The sequence below is a fragment of the Salmo salar genome, chromosome 09 (assembly GCF_965601325.2).
Source record: "Salmo salar chromosome 09, fSalSal1, whole genome shotgun sequence".
Lineage (NCBI taxonomy): Eukaryota > Metazoa > Chordata > Actinopteri > Salmoniformes > Salmonidae > Salmo > Salmo salar.
The window spans coordinates 149,338,564-149,358,217 of record NC_138299.1 but is presented as its reverse complement, the minus strand read 5'-3'; the positions used below and the strand labels follow the sequence as shown (position 1 = coordinate 149,358,217).

Below are 19,654 nucleotides of genomic sequence, written 5' to 3'. Positions count from 1 at the left end.
AGAGCCATTGATTGATGAGGTTATTGTTTCCATGCTGATGAACAGTGTGTGTGTGTGTGTGTGTGTGTGTGTGTGTGTGTGTGTGTGTGTGTGTGTGTGTGTGTGTGTGTGTGTGTGTGTGTGTGTGTGTGTGTGTGTGTGTGTGTGTGTGTGTGTGTGTGTGCAGCCTGACTGAGCCTGAGAGTGAGGGTGTAGCTGGGACTGGGTCAGGGGAGGGGCATTATGGGCCAGGTGTCTGTGTGAAGCAACCCTGATGACAGGAGAGAGCAGGCTTTGTTCTCACATAGGGAGAAATGACAGGTCCCAACAAAGTTACAGTGGCGCACATACACACGCACACACACACATGCACACACACAAACATGCAATGTTGTGCATGTGCAACCACACCCAATAAACTAGTTCCGAGGTTGATGCAGAGGCTGTGTGCTTATCAGTAACTGCTGGCTGAATTCAGAGACAGATATGATTTGATTCAATTTCCACTAGATTATGCGCTTTCGATTATGCTGTGAAACTGCCAGCCGCTTCTTTTTAATCTTCCCCCGGTGCAGCTAATGGGCGGCTGAGGGCGGGGGATGGGCTATCACGCTGTTTATGAGTAAGAGCTGTGATTAGGACAACACCTTAAGGCAGTGTTCAGTCATGTCAATAATACTGAACACATCCATGGCTGGGTGTTCTGGGCTCAGGATGAAGCTGTATCAGCTGCCTGTACCATAACTTGCCCAGAGAGGAGCACAGTGTGCCCAGAGAGGAGCACAGTGTGCCCAGAGAGGAGCACAGTGTGCCCAGAGAGGAGCACAGTGTGCCCAGAGAGGAGCACAGTGTGCCCAGAGAGGAGCACAGTGTGCCCAGAGAGGAGCACAGTGTCATGATAAAGTACATAGGAGGAAAATGTTTCTAATTACCGCTTGTTGTCATTATGTAAACAGAGTTGCAGTTTGCTGTTAACTGTCCTAATCAGACCATACTGTAACGTTGGCTAACTGATCCCTTCAAGGCCTGGCTAATCATCCTTACCGATCCCTTCTGGGCCTGGCTAATCATCCTTACTGATCTCATCTGGGCCTGGCTAATCATCCTTACTGATCCCTTCTGGGCCTGGCAAATCATCCTTACCAATCCCTTCAGGGCCTGGCTAATCATTCTTACTGATCCCTTCTGGGCCTGGCTAATCATCCTTACTGATCCTTTCTGGGCCTGGCTAATCATCCTTACTGATCCCGTCAGGGCCTGGCTAACCATCCTTACTGATCCCTTCTGGGCCTGGCTAATCATCCCTACTGATCCCTTCAGGGCCTGGCTAACCATCCTTACTGATCCCTTCTGGGCCTGGCTAATCATCCCTACTAATCCCTTCAGGGCCTGGCTAATCATCCTTACTGATCCCTTCTGGGCCTTGCTAATCATCAGCATCCTGGCCAAATGTCCAATGTGATGTTATTAGCAAATGGTAGAGACTGAAGATTTTGTTAGACGTGATTCAACATCTGATCATAACACCACCTTCCGGAGACACCTGAAACCCCACCTCTTTAAGGAATACCTAGGATAGGATAAAGTAATCCTTCTAACCCCCCCCCCCTTAAAAGATTTAGATGCACTATTGTAAAGTGGTTGTTCCACTGGATATTATAAGGTGAATGCACCAATTTGTAAGTCGCTCTGGATAAGAGCGTCTGCTAAATGACTTAAATGTAAATGTAAAATAACCCACACAGACCCATGTTTTTACTATCCTCTTCTCTGTCCATCCCTAGAAGCTGACTGAAGCTCCATCTACCCTACACACTCAGCCAGTCAGAGTGATCAAACACACCATCACTTCTCCACCATGTAACTATATGCAAGGAATGTGCAGATAGGTATATGGTGGAGACAGTGGGCCCATCAAGGTCAGCTCTCCACTGCTCTACTCAGCAGCAGCAGGGGGGTGATTGATACTGCTGATCCCTTCACTACACTCTGAATTAAAACAGATGAATTGGTGGCTGCTCTTGAACACTATATAAATCAGATAGAGAGGGAACGTTTCCACTCCCTCAGCGCTGCGGAGACAAACTTTCCTCTTTTTCAGAAACGTTTTAATGTCATCATAGTATTGAGTGTTTGTTCTACTGGCTGATCTTACTCAGCAGGATCCTAATCAATGTTGTGCTGCTTGACTAATGAACCAAGACTAATTATGAGACTCTCTCATTAAATGAACAACTTCAGTTTGCTGATTTGAGTTAGAAATCACTATTGGTGAAACAACAGGGGACAAATCAATCAATGTGAGGTTTACACTGACATTAATATGGTATAAAATACCAGCTCACACACAAACACACACAACCAGTTACACTCACAGTGATTCGTTCATCTCTGTCATCGATGTTGGCACTGTCCTTCTTCCAGGATATGCTAGGTTCAGGATGGCCGCGAGGGGGCATACACTCTAGGACTGCAGGCTCGCCCGCTGCCACCATCACATCGGCAGGATTCTGTCTGAAGTCATCACGTAGTACTGCAGAAATAGGAGCGGCAGAGATTAGCTTTGACACGAAGGGCATAATAACACCAAAATCAGTCACTCCAGTTAGACAGGACTGTAGATTTGACATATCTCACTCAGATGCATTGTACCATCTACAGACCACAACACTGCTCTACAGCAACAACATAATGCCAAAAGGAAACCGCTGATGTGTTATCATAACCTATAATTGGGTACTGTCACCAATCCGTCACCACGTGGACATGGCCGCAGTGACCACTTCTATCAGAGGAGACTATCAGGACCAGGGATCGTCATACCACAAACGGCTGGACCACTGGCCACAGATTGGAGTGTCTTCCCCTACCCACAAGGCCTTGTTGACAATGAGATTAACATGTGTGCATCCACACATGAGAACGGTTTTGACCTATCATCTCTCCTCTTTACCACCTCACACTGTCTCTCTGTGTCAGGCTAGTGAGTGTGTGAGTGACACACGTTGACGTGGGGTACAAGAACCGCCTCCAGTCACACACATCATCCCCTCTTCATCATCGCCCCTTCACCACGTCACTTTCACTTCCTGTTTATCCACACAACCCTGCCACTGACTGATGGAGCCTATGTTTGCATTACAACCCATCTACAGGTATGGCCACTTTAAACACTGCTGTTATACAGGGTTCACAACTGGATTGGGAAGCGCTGTAATATATACCACTCCCCTCGCTGACATGAAACCCACTCCTATAGTCACTCAGAGATGCATTTTCCCAGTTAAAAGGCCCATTAGTGTGGGGGTGTAGGAGCTTGTGCTTCCCCGTCTAATGTCTAATGGATGAGAACAACAGCGGCTGAGCTAATGTGACAGAGGGAAATGCTGTTTTAATGGGAACAAATGATCCGTGAGCTGTCTCATTCATCTTGACAACAGCATGATAGTATCACAGCATCATATAAACACTACGGACATTAGAGACAGTGTCCTTTATCTAGACTATAGGAATAGAACACAAATGACATCCTATACTCTACAAAGTGCACTACTTTTGACTAGACTTGTCATCAAATGTAGTGCACTAAGCACTCTATGAAATGTATACCCCAGTAACTCAGTCCAGTAACAATATGGAAAAGTATGTATATCACAGCAGCATTGTAAAAGCTGAGAGAAAGGATGGTTGTGGGCTGCTATCAGAAGGTCAGAGCCTAGCTAAAGCCTAGCTCTGCCTCCCCAGCGGTAGTGTAGAAGATAAACTGGAGAGATTTACGAGAGGACAGAAGGTAATGAAAAACCAACAACACGCCATCTATAGACGGCGTGCCAGTAATCACTTTCCCAGCTCGGGTGTATCTGTCTGTACACACACACACACAAAACATGTTCTCATAAACTACAGGCTGAAATTCTACTCAGCCTAAAGTATGCAAGGTCAGCACAATGTGTACCTGTGTGTGATGGTCCTGGCTATGAGTTTATGAGTGTTTGTGTATGGAAAAGGAAAGGGGGATACCTAGTCAGTTGTCCAACTGAATGTATTCAACTGAAATGTGTCTTCTGCATTTAACCCAACCCCTCTGAATCCCCTATGAGGTGCGAGGGGCTGCCTTAATTGACATCCATGTCTTTGGTGCCTGGGGAACAGTGGGTTAACTGCCTTGCTCATGGACAGAATGACAGATGTTTAACTTGTCAGCTCAGGGATTTGATCCAGCAACCTTCTGGTTGCTGGCCCAACGCTCTAAGTGGACCCTGCATGTGTGTGTGTGTATGTGTCTATACTCGTGTGTGTGTGTGTGTGTGTGTGTGTGTGTGTGTGTGTGTGTGTGTGTGTGTGTGTGTGTGTGTAAGAGAGAGAGTGTTTGTGTGTGTGTGTGTGTGTGTGTGTTTATGCACACGTGTATGTGGAATACGACCAGAATCTTCTCCTCTCCACCATCTCATTGTCTCATGCCCCTGAACCTGCTCCTAGTCACCATGGTGCACCTCCTCCACCTCCCTCCCTCCACCCACTTCCCCTGAACCTACTCCTAGTCACCATGGTGCTCCATCTCCCTCCCTCCCTCCACCCACTTCCCCTGAACCTGCTCCTAGTCACCATGGTGCACCTCCTCCACCTCCCTCCCTCCACCCACTTCCCCTGAACCTGCTCCTAGTCACCATGGTGCACCTCCTCCACCTCCCTCCCTCCACCCACTTCCCCTGAACCTGCTCCTAGTCACCATGGTGCTCCACCTCCCTCCCTCCCTCCACCCACTTCCCCTGAACCTGCTCCTAGTCACCATGGTGCACCTCCTCCACCTCCCTCCCTCCACCCACTTCCCCTGAACCTGCTCCTAGTCACCATGGTGCACCTCCTCCACCTCCCTCCCTCCACCCACTTCCCCTGAACCTGCTCCTAGTCACCATGGTGCTCCACCTCCCTCCCTCCACCCACTTCCCCTGAACCTGCTTCTAGTCACTTCCTCCACCTTCCTCTGCCCTACTCCCTGTGAACCTGCTTCTAGTCACTTCCTCCACATCCGAACCGCCCCACACAGATCAAAGATAGGCTCACGCCAGGAAACATCAACTTCCTGACAGCCAACAAATTCCTGCCTAAACCCTTTAAGCACTTAATTGGCCATCGCTGAGAAATCCAGCTCTCCCTCTGCCTGCTTCTTGTAACTTGCCAGCATGAGGAAGCTGGTTTGGGGAGGGGAACCCAGTGACAGTGGGGAGGGGAACCCAATCCCCCTGTAGGAATTGGCTTTCAGATGGAGATATATGGGAGGTAATGGTTTCTCCAGGCTTCTCTAGCTAATCAGGGGACCCTACACCTTCTCATGTACAGCAGCAGAACACTATGTGACCCATCACAAAACAAGTCTCCACATGTGGTATACCTGACTCTAAAGCAATGGGATTTGTATATTTCTTATCTCTTGCTGGTAGTCAAGGCTATTGTTGATTAGAATATAAAGCCTCGATGGAAACGCAGGTCTGCAAAAGGAATGTAAAAATAATTGTTTGCACACAACACATATTTATTTCTAGCTTGGCAAAATACTCTTAGTCCTCCACATAGCCTAACAACACTCCAGCTGAGTTGTGAATGTGCTCATGAGTGTGGGTCAAAAGAGACAGGGTCGTCCCGCTGAGAAAGAGGAGGATATAAACAGAAACATCAGCTTCATTAGAACACTGGCTCCATCTGTACAGGCAAGACCAGCGCCTCAAGGTCCTCCCACTGAAAGATAGCTATTCACACTCCAAACATTAGCAAGGCTACATAAAGAGAGACACTCTCCTCAGCTAGAGAACACTAGATGAGAGGAGACTAGAGAACACCAGAGGAGATGAGACTAGAGGAGAGGAGACTAGAGAACACCAGAGGAGATGAGACTAGAGGAGAGGAGACTAGAGAACACTAGATGAGAGGAGACTAGAGGAGAGGAGACTGGAGAACACTAGATGAGAGGAGACTAGAGGAGAGGAGACTAGAGAACACTAGAGGAGATGAGACTAGAGGAGAGGAGACTAGAGAACACTAGATGAGAGGAGACTAGAGGAAAGGAGACTAGAGAACACTAGAGGACAGGAGACTAGAGAACATTAGAGGAGAGGAGACTAGAGAACACTAGAGGACAGGAGACTAGAGAACATTAGAGGAGAGGAGACTAGAGGAGAGGAAACTAGAGAACACTAGAGGAGATGAGACTAGAGGAGAGGAGACTAGAGAACACTAGATGAGAGGAGACTAGAGGAGAGGAGACCAGAGAACACTAGATGAGAGGAGACTAGAGAACACCAGAGGAGATGAGACTAGAGGAGAGGAGACTAGAGAACACCAGAGGAGATGAGACTAGAGGAGAGGAGACTAGAGAACACTAGATGAGAGGAGACTAGAGGAGAGGAGACTGGAGAACACTAGATGAGAGGAGACTAGAGGAGAGGAGACTAGAGAACACTAGAGGAGATGAGACTAGAGGAGAGGAGACTAGAGAACACTAGATGAGAGGAGACTAGAGGAAAGGAGACTAGAGAACACTAGAGGACAGGAGACTAGAGAACATTAGAGGAGAGGAGACTAGAGAACACTAGAGGACAGGAGACTAGAGAACATTAGAGGAGAGGAGACTAGAGGAGAGGAAACTAGAGAACACTAGAGGAGATGAGACTAGAGGAGAGGAGACTAGAGAACACTAGATGAGAGGAGACTAGAGGAGAGGAGACCAGAGAACACTAGATGAGAGGAGACTAGAGAACATTAGAGGAGACGAGACTAGAGAACATTAGAGGAGAGGAGACTAGAGAACACTAGATGAGAGGAGACTAGAGAACATTAGAGGAGATGAGACTAGAGGAGAGGAGACTAGAGAACATTAGAGGAGAGGAGACTAGAGAACACTAGATGAGAGGAGACTAGAGAACATTAGAGGAGAGCAGACTAGAGAACACTAGAGGAGAGGAGACTAGAGAACACTAGAGGAGAGGAGACTAGAGGAGAGGAGACCAGAGAACACTAGATGAGAGGAGACTAGAGAACATTAGAGGAGACGAGACTAGAGAACATTAGAGGAGAGGAGACTAGAGAACACTAGATGAGAGGAGACTAGAGAACATTAGAGGAGATGAGACTAGAGGAGAGGAGACTAGAGAACATTAGAGGAGAGGAGACTAGAGAACACTAGATGAGAGGAGACTAGAGAACATTAGAGGAGAGCAGACTAGAGAACACTAGAGGAGAGGAGACTAGAGAACACTAGAGGAGAGGAGACTAGAGAACATTAGAGGAGAGGAGACTAGAGGAGAGAAGACTAGAGAACACTAGATGAGATGAGACTAGAGGAGAGGAGACTAGAGAACACTATAGGACAGGAGACTAGAGAACATTAGAGGAGACTAGAGAACACTAGAGGAGAGCAGACTAGAGAACACTAGAGGAGAGCAGACTAGAGAACACTAGAGGAGAGGAGACTAGAGAAGAAGAGACTAGAGAACATTAGAGGAGAGCAGACTAGAGAACATTAGAGGAGAGCAGACTAGAGAACATTAGAGGAGAGCAGACTAGAGAACATTAGAGGAGAGCAGACTAGAGAACATTAGAGGAGAGCAGACTAGAGAACATTAAAGGAGAGCAGACTAGAGAACATTAGAGGACAGGAGACTAAAGAACATTAGAGGAGAGCAGACTAGAGAACACTAGAGGAGAGCAGACTAGAGAACATTAGAGAAGAGCAGACTAGAGAACATTAGAGGAGAGCAGACTAAAGAACATTAGAGGAGAGCAGACTAGAGAACAGTAGAGGAGAGCAGACTAGAGAACATTAGAGGACAGGAGACTAGAGAACATTAGAGGAGAGCAGACTAGAGAACATTAGAGGAGAGCAGACTTGAGAACATTAGAGGAGAGCAGACTAGAGAACATTAGAGGAGAGCAGACTAGAGAACATTAGAGGAGAGCAGACTAGAGAACATTAGAGGAGAGCAGACTAGAGAACGTTAGAGGAGAGCAGACTAGAGAACATTAGAGGAGAGCAGACTAGAGAACATTAGAGGAGAGCAGACTAGAGAACATTAGAGGAGAGGAGACTAGAGAAGAAGAGACTAGAGAACAGTAGAGGAGAGGAGACTAGGAAACAGTAGAGGAGAGGAGACTAGAGAACACTGGAGGAGAGGAGACTAGGAAACAGTAGAGGAGAGGAGACTAGAGAACACTGGAGGAGAGGAGACTAGGAAACAGTAGAGGAGAGGAGACTAGAGAACACTGGAGGAGAGGAGACTAGGAAACAGTAGAGGAGAGGAGACTAGAGAACACTGGAGGAGAGGAGACTAGGAAACAGTAGAGGAGAGGAGACTAGAGAGACTTTTAACTGGATTCTCCCTAGGGATGGAGAGAAGGGGAGAGAGATGAAGGGAGAGAGAGAGGGAGAGAAGGGGAGAGAGATGAAGGGAGAGAGAGAGGGAGAGAAGGGGAGAGAGATGAAGGGAGAGAGCGAGGGAGAGAAGGGGAGAGAGATGAAGGCCAAAGGAGAGCTGTCATCCTCTAGTGTTTAAAACAACACAACCCAGTGACCTCCAATCCTCCTCTACATCCCTCACTCCCCCGCCTGGCTCGCTGTCCTCTCTCCTACCCCCGACACCTTCCCTCAACAAACACAGCTGATTACTGCACAGCGCAGCGGACAACTCTGGCCACCTGTATGGGAAGCAACATAATTGTACAAGAGAGAGGTGGAGAGGGGGAAATAAATAAAGAAAGAGAGAGAAAAATGGATGAGGGACTGGAGCGAGCCTCTAACTCTTTTGCCAGAACCCCAGTCAGATCCGGAGCCTTGCCAAGAGAGGCTGCCTCTGGTTCCCTGGTCTCTCTGTGAGATCCTCTGTCCCTGTTCTGATTGGAATGGGGGGAGGGATGGCTCTGCTGTGTGCTGTCCTGTATGTTTTTGGAATAATGAGCCTCCACTGCCATTCTGTGTCTGCCTCTCTCTCCCTCCCTCCCCCCTCCCTCCCTCATTTGAGCCTACAGCTGTCTCCTACGAGATATTGTTTCCTGGGCCATTAACAGGGAGGCCCAGCACAGTTTGTGTGTGTGTGTGTGTGTGTGTGTGTGTGTGTGTGTGTGTGTGTGTGTGTGTGTGTGTGTGTGTGTGTGTGTGTGTGTGTGTGTGTGTGTGTGTGTGTGTGTGTGTGTGTGTGTGTGTGTGTGTGTGTGTGTGTGTGTGTGTGTGTGTGTGTGTGTGCCCTGCATGTCTTAGTATGTGGGTATGGGCTAGAGTCACACAGGTCCCAGCATGAAGCCTCCTCTTTGTCCTTCCTGGTTTTACTCACTGTGCTGCTGATGTGATGATGGAGGGAACAGCATGCCTGTCAGTCAGACAGTGTATTTCTAAGGGCATTGGAAGGTATTCTCTATGGCTATAAAACATCTATAAACGACTATCTTTTTACAAAACAATATTGTCTGCAATAAAATCAAAGTATTTGAGAAATTGTGTGTGCTAATCAATCTACTATCTTCCCCTGTTCAGAATGGTGTAACAATGTGTTTCAATGAGTTGTTGATTAAGAGAAAACTCGAATCTATCATTTTGACAAACAGCTGGCTGAGGAGAGAGAAGCCATTGGTAGGATGCTGCAAGGATTCTGTCTGGTCTGCAGTGGGAAACATCTTCACGGCTCTGCCTGGTTCTGGCTCTGCTGTAACTGTCCAGACCTGACCAATCACTCCTCAGGTTTACAGTAGCACGCTGGGGCTGAGCACAGGCTAACTCAATTAACTATGATAATCTCCTATAGTCGAGACTCCCTTAGACAAGGTCTTCAACTAGCCCTCCCTGCTCCCCAAACTCATGGGTGCCCCGCCCACACACACACACACACACACATACACTTTTTCTTTCCTGGGGAAATTGAAACCAGATGCTGAAATGTCAAATTAAAATGAGATTCCCGTGCTGTGCCCGCGACATTAATGAAAATGAAGACTTAATGCGGCACACAAGCCGGAACAGGAAGATCAAATGAGTATTGTTGAGAGGAAATTAAAGGGATTACAGTAAATTTCCCCAAATAACCTACACAAGTAATGAAAAAAAGTCCCATTGGGGAACTTTGGAGCATTTCCTCAAAACAATAGTCAGAGGGAACTTGACAAACCAGAGAAGAAGAAACAATGGTCAGAGTGAACATGACTAACCACAGAAGAAGAAACAATGGTCAGAGAGAACATGACTAACCACAGAAGAAGAAACAATGGTCAGAGTGAACGTGACTAACCACAGAAGAAGAAACAATGGTCAGAGAGAACGTGACTAACCACAGAAGAAGAAACAATGGTCAGAGTGAACATGACTAACCACAGAAGAAGAAACAATGGTCAGAGTGAACATGACTAACCACAGAAGAAGAAACAATGGTCAGAGAGAACATGACTAACCACAGAAGAAGAAACAATGGTCAGAGTGAACGTGACTAACCACAGAAGAAGAAACAATGGTCAGAGAGAACATGACTAACCACAGAAGAAGAAACAATGGTCAGAGTGAACATGACTAACCACAGAAGAAGAAACAATAGTCAGAGTGAACATAACTAACCACAGAAGAAGAAAAAGATCAAAAGGAAAAGAGAGAGAGGAGGAAGCGAAGGAGGACAGAAGTGTTTTGTTGTATGTCCTGGAAGGGAAGTGAATGTGTTGTACTGTGCTGGTCTCTCCTCCTCTCCTCTTGTCTTTACGAGGTTAGTCTTGCTCCTGACAAAGTTAACAAATTGTCTTGATTTGGGAATGGCGGGACGCCACAAGGCAGGGCTGTACGTCGCTGGCCAAACATGGAGGCCCATAAGTAACAGAGGGATTAGAGGTGGCACAACAGAGAGAGGAGAGAGACTCTACAGCAAACAATGAGAAAATGTGAAATGACTAATCACTTCCAGATGTGCATGCTGCTACATTAGGCTAGGAGTACTTTCAAAATGGACTCTAACTAACTAAGTCTCATGAGCTCATTCTGTAAGTGACTTCCACCCAGCACCAGCCAACCACTACTGCTATGATCAAAGTTTGGGCGGGGCCAGTGGCTGGGGCGGCTGTCAATCATCCTCCATCTGACTGTCTGATGAAGAGAAACAGCTAGGCAGATCGTCTAACATGATCACAGACACTGTTCAGGGAATCCTGAACATGGCCGTTCACCGATAGGCATACTAATTCTATGTTATTAGTGTCTGTCAAACAACTGCCCTGTGCCCACTGTCCTGTCATGTATCATGTGGTAGAATGTACGTTAGGATATGGGCTGAAGATGGGTAGGCCTACTTTGTGGCACTGGATAGACCGACCACCCAGTGGAAAGCTGTGTTACCTATCACATCCATCTCTCTCACCAGAGTGATGATTTAACCAGCAGGACTGCCCTTCACTCTCTATTTCCACCTCTCACTTACTTCATCTCCCCTCTCTCCTCCTCTTCCCCATTCATCATCACAGAACTAGCTATTTTTCCATATTATATAACTTTTTCTGATCAGGGCCTAGGACAGAGATGATTACTATACCAAATGCATGTGATCCTTCTATCAATCTGATAAACAGTGTGTTTGGTTTTCTGTAATAGAAGCAGGAAGGTTGTGGACTGGGAAGGCATTGCGACTCTGCTAGTGAGTGTTGTTTAAGCTGTAAACCCAGAGCTGGCCAGTTCTCTGCTAGTGAGTGTTGTTTAAGCTGTAAACCCAGGGCTGGCCAGTTCTCTGCTAGTGAGTGTTGTTTAAGCTGTAAACCCAGGGCTGGCCAGTTCTCTGCTAGTGAGTGTTGTTTAAGCTGTAAACCCAGGGCTGGCCAGTTCTCTGCTAGTGAGTGTTGTTTAAGCTGTAAACCCAGGGCTGGCCAGTTCTCTTCTAGTGAGTGTTGTTTAAGCTGTAAACCCAGGGCTGGCCAGTTCTCTGCTAGTGAGTGTTATTTAAGCTGTAAACCCAGGGCTGGCCAGTTCTCTGCTAGTGAGTGTTGTTTAAGCTGTAAACCCAGGGCTGGCCAGTTCTCTGCTAGTGAGTGTTGTTTAAGCGGTAAACCCAGGGCTGGCCAGTTCTCTGCTAGTGAGTGTTTAAGCTGTAAACCCAGGGCTGGCCAGTTCTCTGCTAGTGAGTGTTGTTTAAGCTGTAAACCCAGGGCTGGCCAGTTCTCTGCTAGTGAGTGTTGTTTAAGCTGTAAACCCAGGGCTGGCCAGTTCTCTGCTAGTGAGTGTTGTTTAAGCTGTAAACCCAGGGCTGGCCAGTTCTCTGCTAGTGAGTGTTGTTTAAGCTGTAAACCCAGGGCTGGCCAGTTCTCTGCTAGTGAGTGTTGTTTAAGCGGTAAACCCAGGGCTGGCCAGTTCTCTGCTAGTGAGTGTTTAAGCTGTAAACCCAGGGCTGGCCAGATCTCTGCTAGTGAGTGTTGTTTAAGCTGTAAACACAGGGCTGGCCAGTTCTCTGCTAGTGAGTGTTGTTTAAGCTGTAAACCCAGGGCTGGCCAGTTCTCTGCTAGTGAGTGTTGTTTAAGCTGTAAACCCAGGGCTGGCCAGTTCTCTGCTAGTGAGTGTTGTTTAAGCTGTAAACCCAGGGCTGGCCAGTTCTCTGCTAGTGAGTGTTGTTTAAGCTGTAAACCCAGGGCTGGCCAGTTCTCTGCTAGTGAGTGTTGTTTAAGCTGTAAACACAGGGCTGGCCAGTTCTCTGCTAGTGAGTGTTGTTTAAGCTGTAAACCGAGGGCTGGCCAGTTCTCTGCTAGTGAGTGTTGTTTAAGCTGTAAACCCAGGGCTGGCCAGTTCTCTGCTAGGCTGTGCTGTGTAGTGAGAGCTCCCATATTGAAACTCTCCAGCTCTTCTCCAGCGCTGCCCCATGGTTCCCACACCTCCTGCTCTTTCCCGCTGTATTTCTCCATATATCCCTCTCTCGCCCCCTCAGCAGCTGATCCCCTCCTCTTTGCCCCCAGCTCCCACTCTCCCAACAGTTTACATCAAAGAGAGGTTCCCATCCATGGCGTGGTAAAGCCCTGATCCCCCAAACCCCAGGCTGGTGGGGCGGTGTGGATGAAGCCAATTTGCCAAAGGTACAGTGTACGTGTGTGTCTGTCTGTGTGTGTGTGTTAAAGCCCTCACACAGCCCCAAGGCTGTCTTCTCATCCCTCTGTCTCCCTCCATCCCTCTCCCCTTTCCTCCCTCCTGACACCACCACCAGAGAGATGATATTGGACATGGCAGCTTCCTCTTTCTCTATTTCTCTCATTCCTGTGCCGTGAGCTCATGCCCTCTCTCCCTCCTCATGGACACTCTATACCTAAGGGAGCATGCACAGTAGAGCAGTGAGGGCTAGGGGTCCTGGGGCTATGGCCATTACAGGGCTAGGGGTCCTGGGGTTATGGACATTACAGGGCTAGGGGTCCTGGGGTTATAGACATTACAGGGCTAGGGGTCATGGACATTACAGGGCTAGGGGTCCTGGACATTACAGGGCTAGGGGTCCTGGGTTTATGGACATTACAGGGCTAGGGGTCCTGGGGTTATAGACATTACAGGGCTAGGGGTCATGGACATTACAGGGCTAGGGGTCATGAACATTACAGGGCTAGGGGTCATGGACATTACAGGGCTAGGGGTCCTGGGGTCATGGACATTACAGGGCTAGGGGTCCTGGGGCTATGGACATTACAGGGCTAGGGGTCCTGGGGTTATAGACATTACAGGGCTAGGGGTCCTGGTCATTACAGGGCTAGGGGTCCTGGACATTACAGGGCTAGGTGTCCTGGGGCTATGGGCATTACAGGGCTAGGGGTCCTGGGGTCATGGACATTACAGGGCTAGGGGTCATGGACATTACAGGGCTTGGGGTCATGGACATTACAGGGCTAGGGGTCATGGACATTACAGGGCTAGGGGTCATGGACATTACAGGGCTAGGGGTCCTGGGGCTCTGGACATTACAGGGCTAGGGGTCCTGGACATTACAGGGCTAGGGGTCCTGGACATTACAGGGCTAGGGGTCCTGGACATTACAGGGCTAGGGGTCATGAACATTACAGGGCTAGGGGTCCTGGACATTACAGGGCTAGTGGTCCTGGGGCTATGGACATTACAGGGCTAGGGGCTATGGACATTACAGGGCTAGGGGTCCTGGGGCTATGGACATTACAGGGCTAGGGGTCCTGGACATTACAGGGCTAGGGGTCCTGGGGCTATGGACATTACATGGCTAGGGGTCATGGACATTACAGGGCTAGGGTTCCTGGGGCTATGGACATTACAGGGCTAGGGGTCCTGGACATTACAGGGCTAGGGGCCCTGGACATTACAGGGCTAGGGGTCCTGGACATTACAGGGCTAGGGGTCCTGGACATTACAGGGCTAGGGGCCCTGGACATTACAGGGCTAGGGGTCCTGGACATTACAGGGCTAGGGGTCCTGGGGTTATGGACATTACAGGGCTAGGGGTCCTGGACATTACAGGGCTAGGGGTCCTGGACATTACAGGGCTAGGGGTCCTGGACATTACAGGGCTAGGGGTCCTGGACATTACAGGGCTAGGGGTCCTGGTCATTACAGGGCTAGGGGTCCTGGACATTACAGGGTTAGGGGTCCTGGGGTTATGGACATTACAGGGCTAGGGGTCCTGTGGTCCTGGACATTACAGGGCTAGGGGTCCTGGACATTACAGGGCTAGGGGTCCTGGACATTACAGGGCTAGGGGTCCTGGACATTACAGGGCTAGGGGTCCTGGACATTACAGGGCTAGGGGTCCTGGACATTACAGGGCTAGGGGTCCTGGACATTACAGGGCTAGGGGTCCTGGGGCTATGGACATGGTAGTATGCTGAAGATATGTACTGTAGAATAAACACAAGCAGACAGGGAGAGAGAAAGGAGAACTGCAGCAGAGTGGGAGGGGAGTGAGGTCATGATGTATGGACACTACATATGGCTGAGAGAGTGGGTTGCTTAAGCGGTTTTACATTTAACAATGTCAACTTTCAACATCAGTTGAGCTCAAGCAAAATTGTCCCTTAGTGAAACTAGTCCACCGAGTGGCATCGGTTACAATAATGTTTGTACCATGTTTTTTTGCTGCTACCATGTTGTGTTGCTACCATGTTGTTGCTACAGTGCCTTGCGAAAGTATTCGGCCCCCTTGAACTTTTCGACCTTTTGCCACATTTCAGGCTTCAAACATAAAGATATAAAACTGTAATTTTTTTGTGAAGAATCAACAACAAGTGGGACACAATTATGAAGTGGAACGAAATTTATTGGATATTTCAAACTTTTTTAACAAATAAAAAACTGAAAAATTGGCCGTGCAAAATTATTCAGCCCCTTTACTTTCAGTGCAGCAAACTCTCTCCAGAAGTTCAGTGAGGATCTCTGAATGATCCAAGGTTGACCTAAATGACTAATGATGATAAATAGAATCCACCTGTGTGTAATCAAGTCTCCGTATAAATGCACCTGCTCTGTGATAGTCTCAGAGGTCCGTTTAAAGCGCAGAGAGCATCATGAAGAACAAGGAACACACCAGGCAGGTCCGAGATACTGTTGTGGAGAAGTTTAAAGCTTAAAGTTTAAAGATTTGGATACAAAAAGATTTCCCAAGCTTTAAACATCCCAAGGAGCACTGTGCAAGCGATAATATTGAAATGGAAGGAGTATCAGACCACTGCAAATCTACGAAGACCCGGCCGTCCCTCTAAACTTTCAGCTCATACAAGGAGAAGACTGATCAGAGATGCAGCCAAGAGGCCCATGATCACTCTGGATGAACTGCAGAGATCTACAGCTGAGGTGGGAGACTCTGTCCATAGGACAACAATCAGTCGTATACTGCACAAATCTGGCCTTTATGGAAGAGTGGCAAGAAGAAAGCCATTTCTTAAAGATATCTATAAAAAGTGTTGTTTAAAGTTTGCCACTAGCCACCTGGGAGACACACCAAACATGTGGAAGAAGGTGCTCTGGTCAGATGAAACCAAATCGAACTTTTTGGCAACAATGCAAAACGTTATGTTTGGCGTAAAAGCAACACAGCTCATCACCCTGAACACAACACCCCCACTGTCAAACATGGTGGTGGCAGTATCATGGTTTGGGCCTGCTTTTCTTCAGCAGGGGCAGGGTAAGATGGTTAAAATTGATGGGAAGATGGATGGAGCCAAATACAGGACCATTCTGGAAGAAAACCTGATGGAGTCTGCAAAAGACCTGAGACTGGGACGGAGATTTGTCTTCCAACAAGACAATGATCCAAAACATAAAGCAAAATCTATAATGGAATGGTTCACAAATAAACATATCCAGGTGTTAGAATGGCCAAGTCAAAGTCCAGACCTGAATCCAATCGAGAATCTGTGGAAAGAACTGAAAACTGCTGTTCACAAACGCTCTCCATCCAACCTCACTGAGCTCGAGCTGTTTTGCAAGGAGGAATGGGCAAAAATTTCAGTCTCTCGATGTGCAAAACTGATAGAGACATACCCCAAGCGACTTACAGCTGTAATCGCAGCAAAAGATGGTGCTACAAAGTATTAACTTAAGGGGGCTGAATAATTTTGCACGCCCAATTTTTCAGTTTTTTATTTGTTAAAAAAGTTTGAAATATCCAATAAATTTCGTTCCACTTCATGATTGTGTCCCACTTGTTGTTGATTCCTCACAAAAAATTACAGTTTTATATCTTTATGTTTGAAGCCTGAAATGTGGCAAAAGGTCGAAAAGTTCAAGGGGGCCGAATACTTTCGCAAGGCACTGTATGTTGTGTTGCTACCATGCTTTGTTGTCATGTGTTGCTGCCTTGCTATGTTGTTGTCTTAGATCTCTATGTAGTGTTGTGTTGTCTCTCTGGTCGTGATGTGTGTTTTGTTCTATATTCATATTTTATAAAAAAAAAAAAATAAATTATATGGTGGTGATGGTAAGGGGAGCAGGTTGGGTGATGGTAAGGGGAGCAGGTTGGGCACTTGGACTGTGTTGTGAGCGTTTCCAGTCCAAGCCCTGTGCTGGTACCCTGCATGGCAGATGGCTGCCTGAGCCTCTTTGTCACACAGCAGAGGGCATCTCCACTCTAGCCAGGCATACATCTCCACTCTAGCCAGGCATACATCTCCACTCTAGCCAGGCATACATCTCCACTCTAGCCAGGCATACATCTCCACTCTAGCCAGGCATACATCTCCACTCTAGCCAGGCATACATCTCCACTCTAGCCAGGCATACATCTCCACTCTAGCCAGGCATACATCTCCACTCTAGCCAGGCATACATCTCCACTCTAGCCAGGCATACATCTCCACTCTAGCCAGGCATACATCTCCACTCTAGCCAGGCATACATCTCCACTCTAGCCAGGCATACATCTCCACTCTAGCCAGGCATACATCTCCACTCTAGCCAGGCATACATCTCCACTCTAGCCAGGCATACATCTCCACTCTAGCCAGGCATACATCTCCACTCTAGCCAGGCATACATCTCCACTCTAGCCAGGCATACAGCAAGGCTGGAGAGAGACCAGGGAGGTGGGACTGGTAGACTGCAAACCTGGCTCACACCACCTCGTCTCGTTAGCCCCCCACCACCATTACAACACATGAACACACACACACACACACACACACACACACACACACACACACACACACACACACACACATACATACACACACACACACACACACACACACACACACACACACACACACACACACAGAGAAAGAGAGAGAAACCCTTGCCCCACAGTTAGTTCTGCAGACAGACAGAGAGGCCATTGAGTGACTGTGTTTGTATAATTGGTCCTAAATCTTCTCTTCAGGCTGGTGGTACAGGGAGGGATGGTGTTGGGTTGGGTGACCTGCCACTGGCATTAACAAAGCATGTGTGTTGTTGATTCAGCCATATATGCATCAACAACAACAGCTAATGACGTCACTGATACCCTTAACAAAGAGTTGCAGTCTGTTTTAGAATGGGTGGCCAGTAATAAACTGGTCCTGAACATCTCTGAAACTAACAGCATTGTATTTGGTACAAATCATTCCTTAAGTTCTAGACCTCCACTGAATCTGGTAATGAATGGTGTGGCTGTTGAACAAGTTGAGGAGACTAAATTACTTGGTGTTACATTAGATTGTAAACTGTCATGGTCAAAACATATAGATGAAATGGTTGTAAAGATGGGGAGAGGTCTGTCCATAATAAAGAGATGCTCTGCTTTTTTGACACCACACTCCACAAATCAAGTTCTGCAGGCTCTAGTTTTATCTTATCTTGATTATTGTCAAGTCGTGTGGTCCAGTGCTGCAAGGAAAGACCTAGTTAAGCTGCAGCTGGCCCAGAACAGAGCATCACGTCTTGCTCTTCATTGTAATCAGAAGACTAATATTAATACAATGCAAGCCAGTCTCTCTTGGCTTAGAGTTGAGAAAAGATTGACTATGTCACTTCTTGTTTTATAAGAAACATTAATGTGTTGGAATTTCCAAATGTTTTGCATAGTCAACATACACACAGCACTGACACACACACTCACCCCACCAGACATGCCACCAGGGGTCTTTTCACAGTCCCCAGGTCCAGAACAAATTAAGGAAACATACAGTATTATACAGAGCCATGAGTGCATGGAACTCCCTTCCATCTTGTAAAGAGCAAGTGAACAGCAAACCTGGTTTCAAACAACAAATAAAGCAACACCTCACAGCACAACGCCTCTCCCCATGTGACCTACTTCTGTGTATGTACTGTATGTGTTACTGATAGATGAACACACACACACTACATGTTTATGTTTTAAATTTATGTAAATTGTAAAGTCTTTTGTCTGTAATGTCTTTTTGGTTATGTGTCGGACACCAGTAAGACCAGCTGTCACCAGTTAACAGGGATCCTAATAAAGAAAACAATCAAATCAAATCAAGTGATTAACAGGCAGTTTGGAGCAGGCAGTTTGGAGCAGGCAGTTTGGAGCAGGCAGTTTGGAGCAGGCAGTTTGGAGCAGACAGTTTGGAGCAGGCAGTTTGGAGCAGACAGTTTGGAGCAGGCAGTTTGGAGCAGGCAGTTTGGAGCAGGCAGTTTGGAGCAGGCAGTTTGGAGCAGGCAGTTTGGAGCTGGAAGGGAACCTGTTACCCGCTAACTGTTGTGGAAACACATAATCAGGTTCTATGGTTTCCAACTGCTCTCATTAAGTATTCAGTACTCTCCTCATCAGAGATTGGCTGAAGTGAATCCAATATACAACTTGATCCAATGGTATTCCTCCTGACGGAGCTCCGGGAAGTTTCACAGAGTCATCAAACAACAACCAGGATAAAGGGATGGTATAAATACCTTTATACAAATACCAGCCTTTCAAACTACATTGTCCAAACAGGTAGATAGCTTGCTAAAGTAGTGGTAACATTGTAGAGAACATGTTCTCAAGGGCCTTGTCATGGATCTGTCAATAAAGGAAGACAAGTGTGTATATTCAGTATGATGTGTCCCTATCTAACCTGCTGGGCTGGGCTCTATAACAGTCAGGATAACTTGAAACCATCAGTTCATAAGTACATCTGGGTAAATGTATCTTTTAAGCTCTAAAATAAATAATACATCACCATTAATTATTTTTTGGGGGGGAGGGACTACTGTTATGATTTTTTGGGGGGAGTCCTGTTATGATTTTTTGGGGGGAGA

At 47.3% G+C, this 19,654-nt stretch overlaps 1 protein-coding gene across 1 annotated transcript in view; it reads right to left on the bottom strand.

Annotated features, from left to right (window-relative positions):
- LOC106613194 (roundabout homolog 1) overlaps positions 1-19,654 on the bottom strand; it is a 343,488-nt gene that overhangs the window by 126,876 nt on the left and 196,958 nt on the right. The window contains exon 3 of the mRNA XM_082956429.1: positions 2,355-2,512. Coding sequence (XP_082812555.1) covers positions 2,355-2,512 — 158 coding nt within the window. The remainder of the gene's footprint in view (positions 1-2,354; positions 2,513-19,654) is intronic.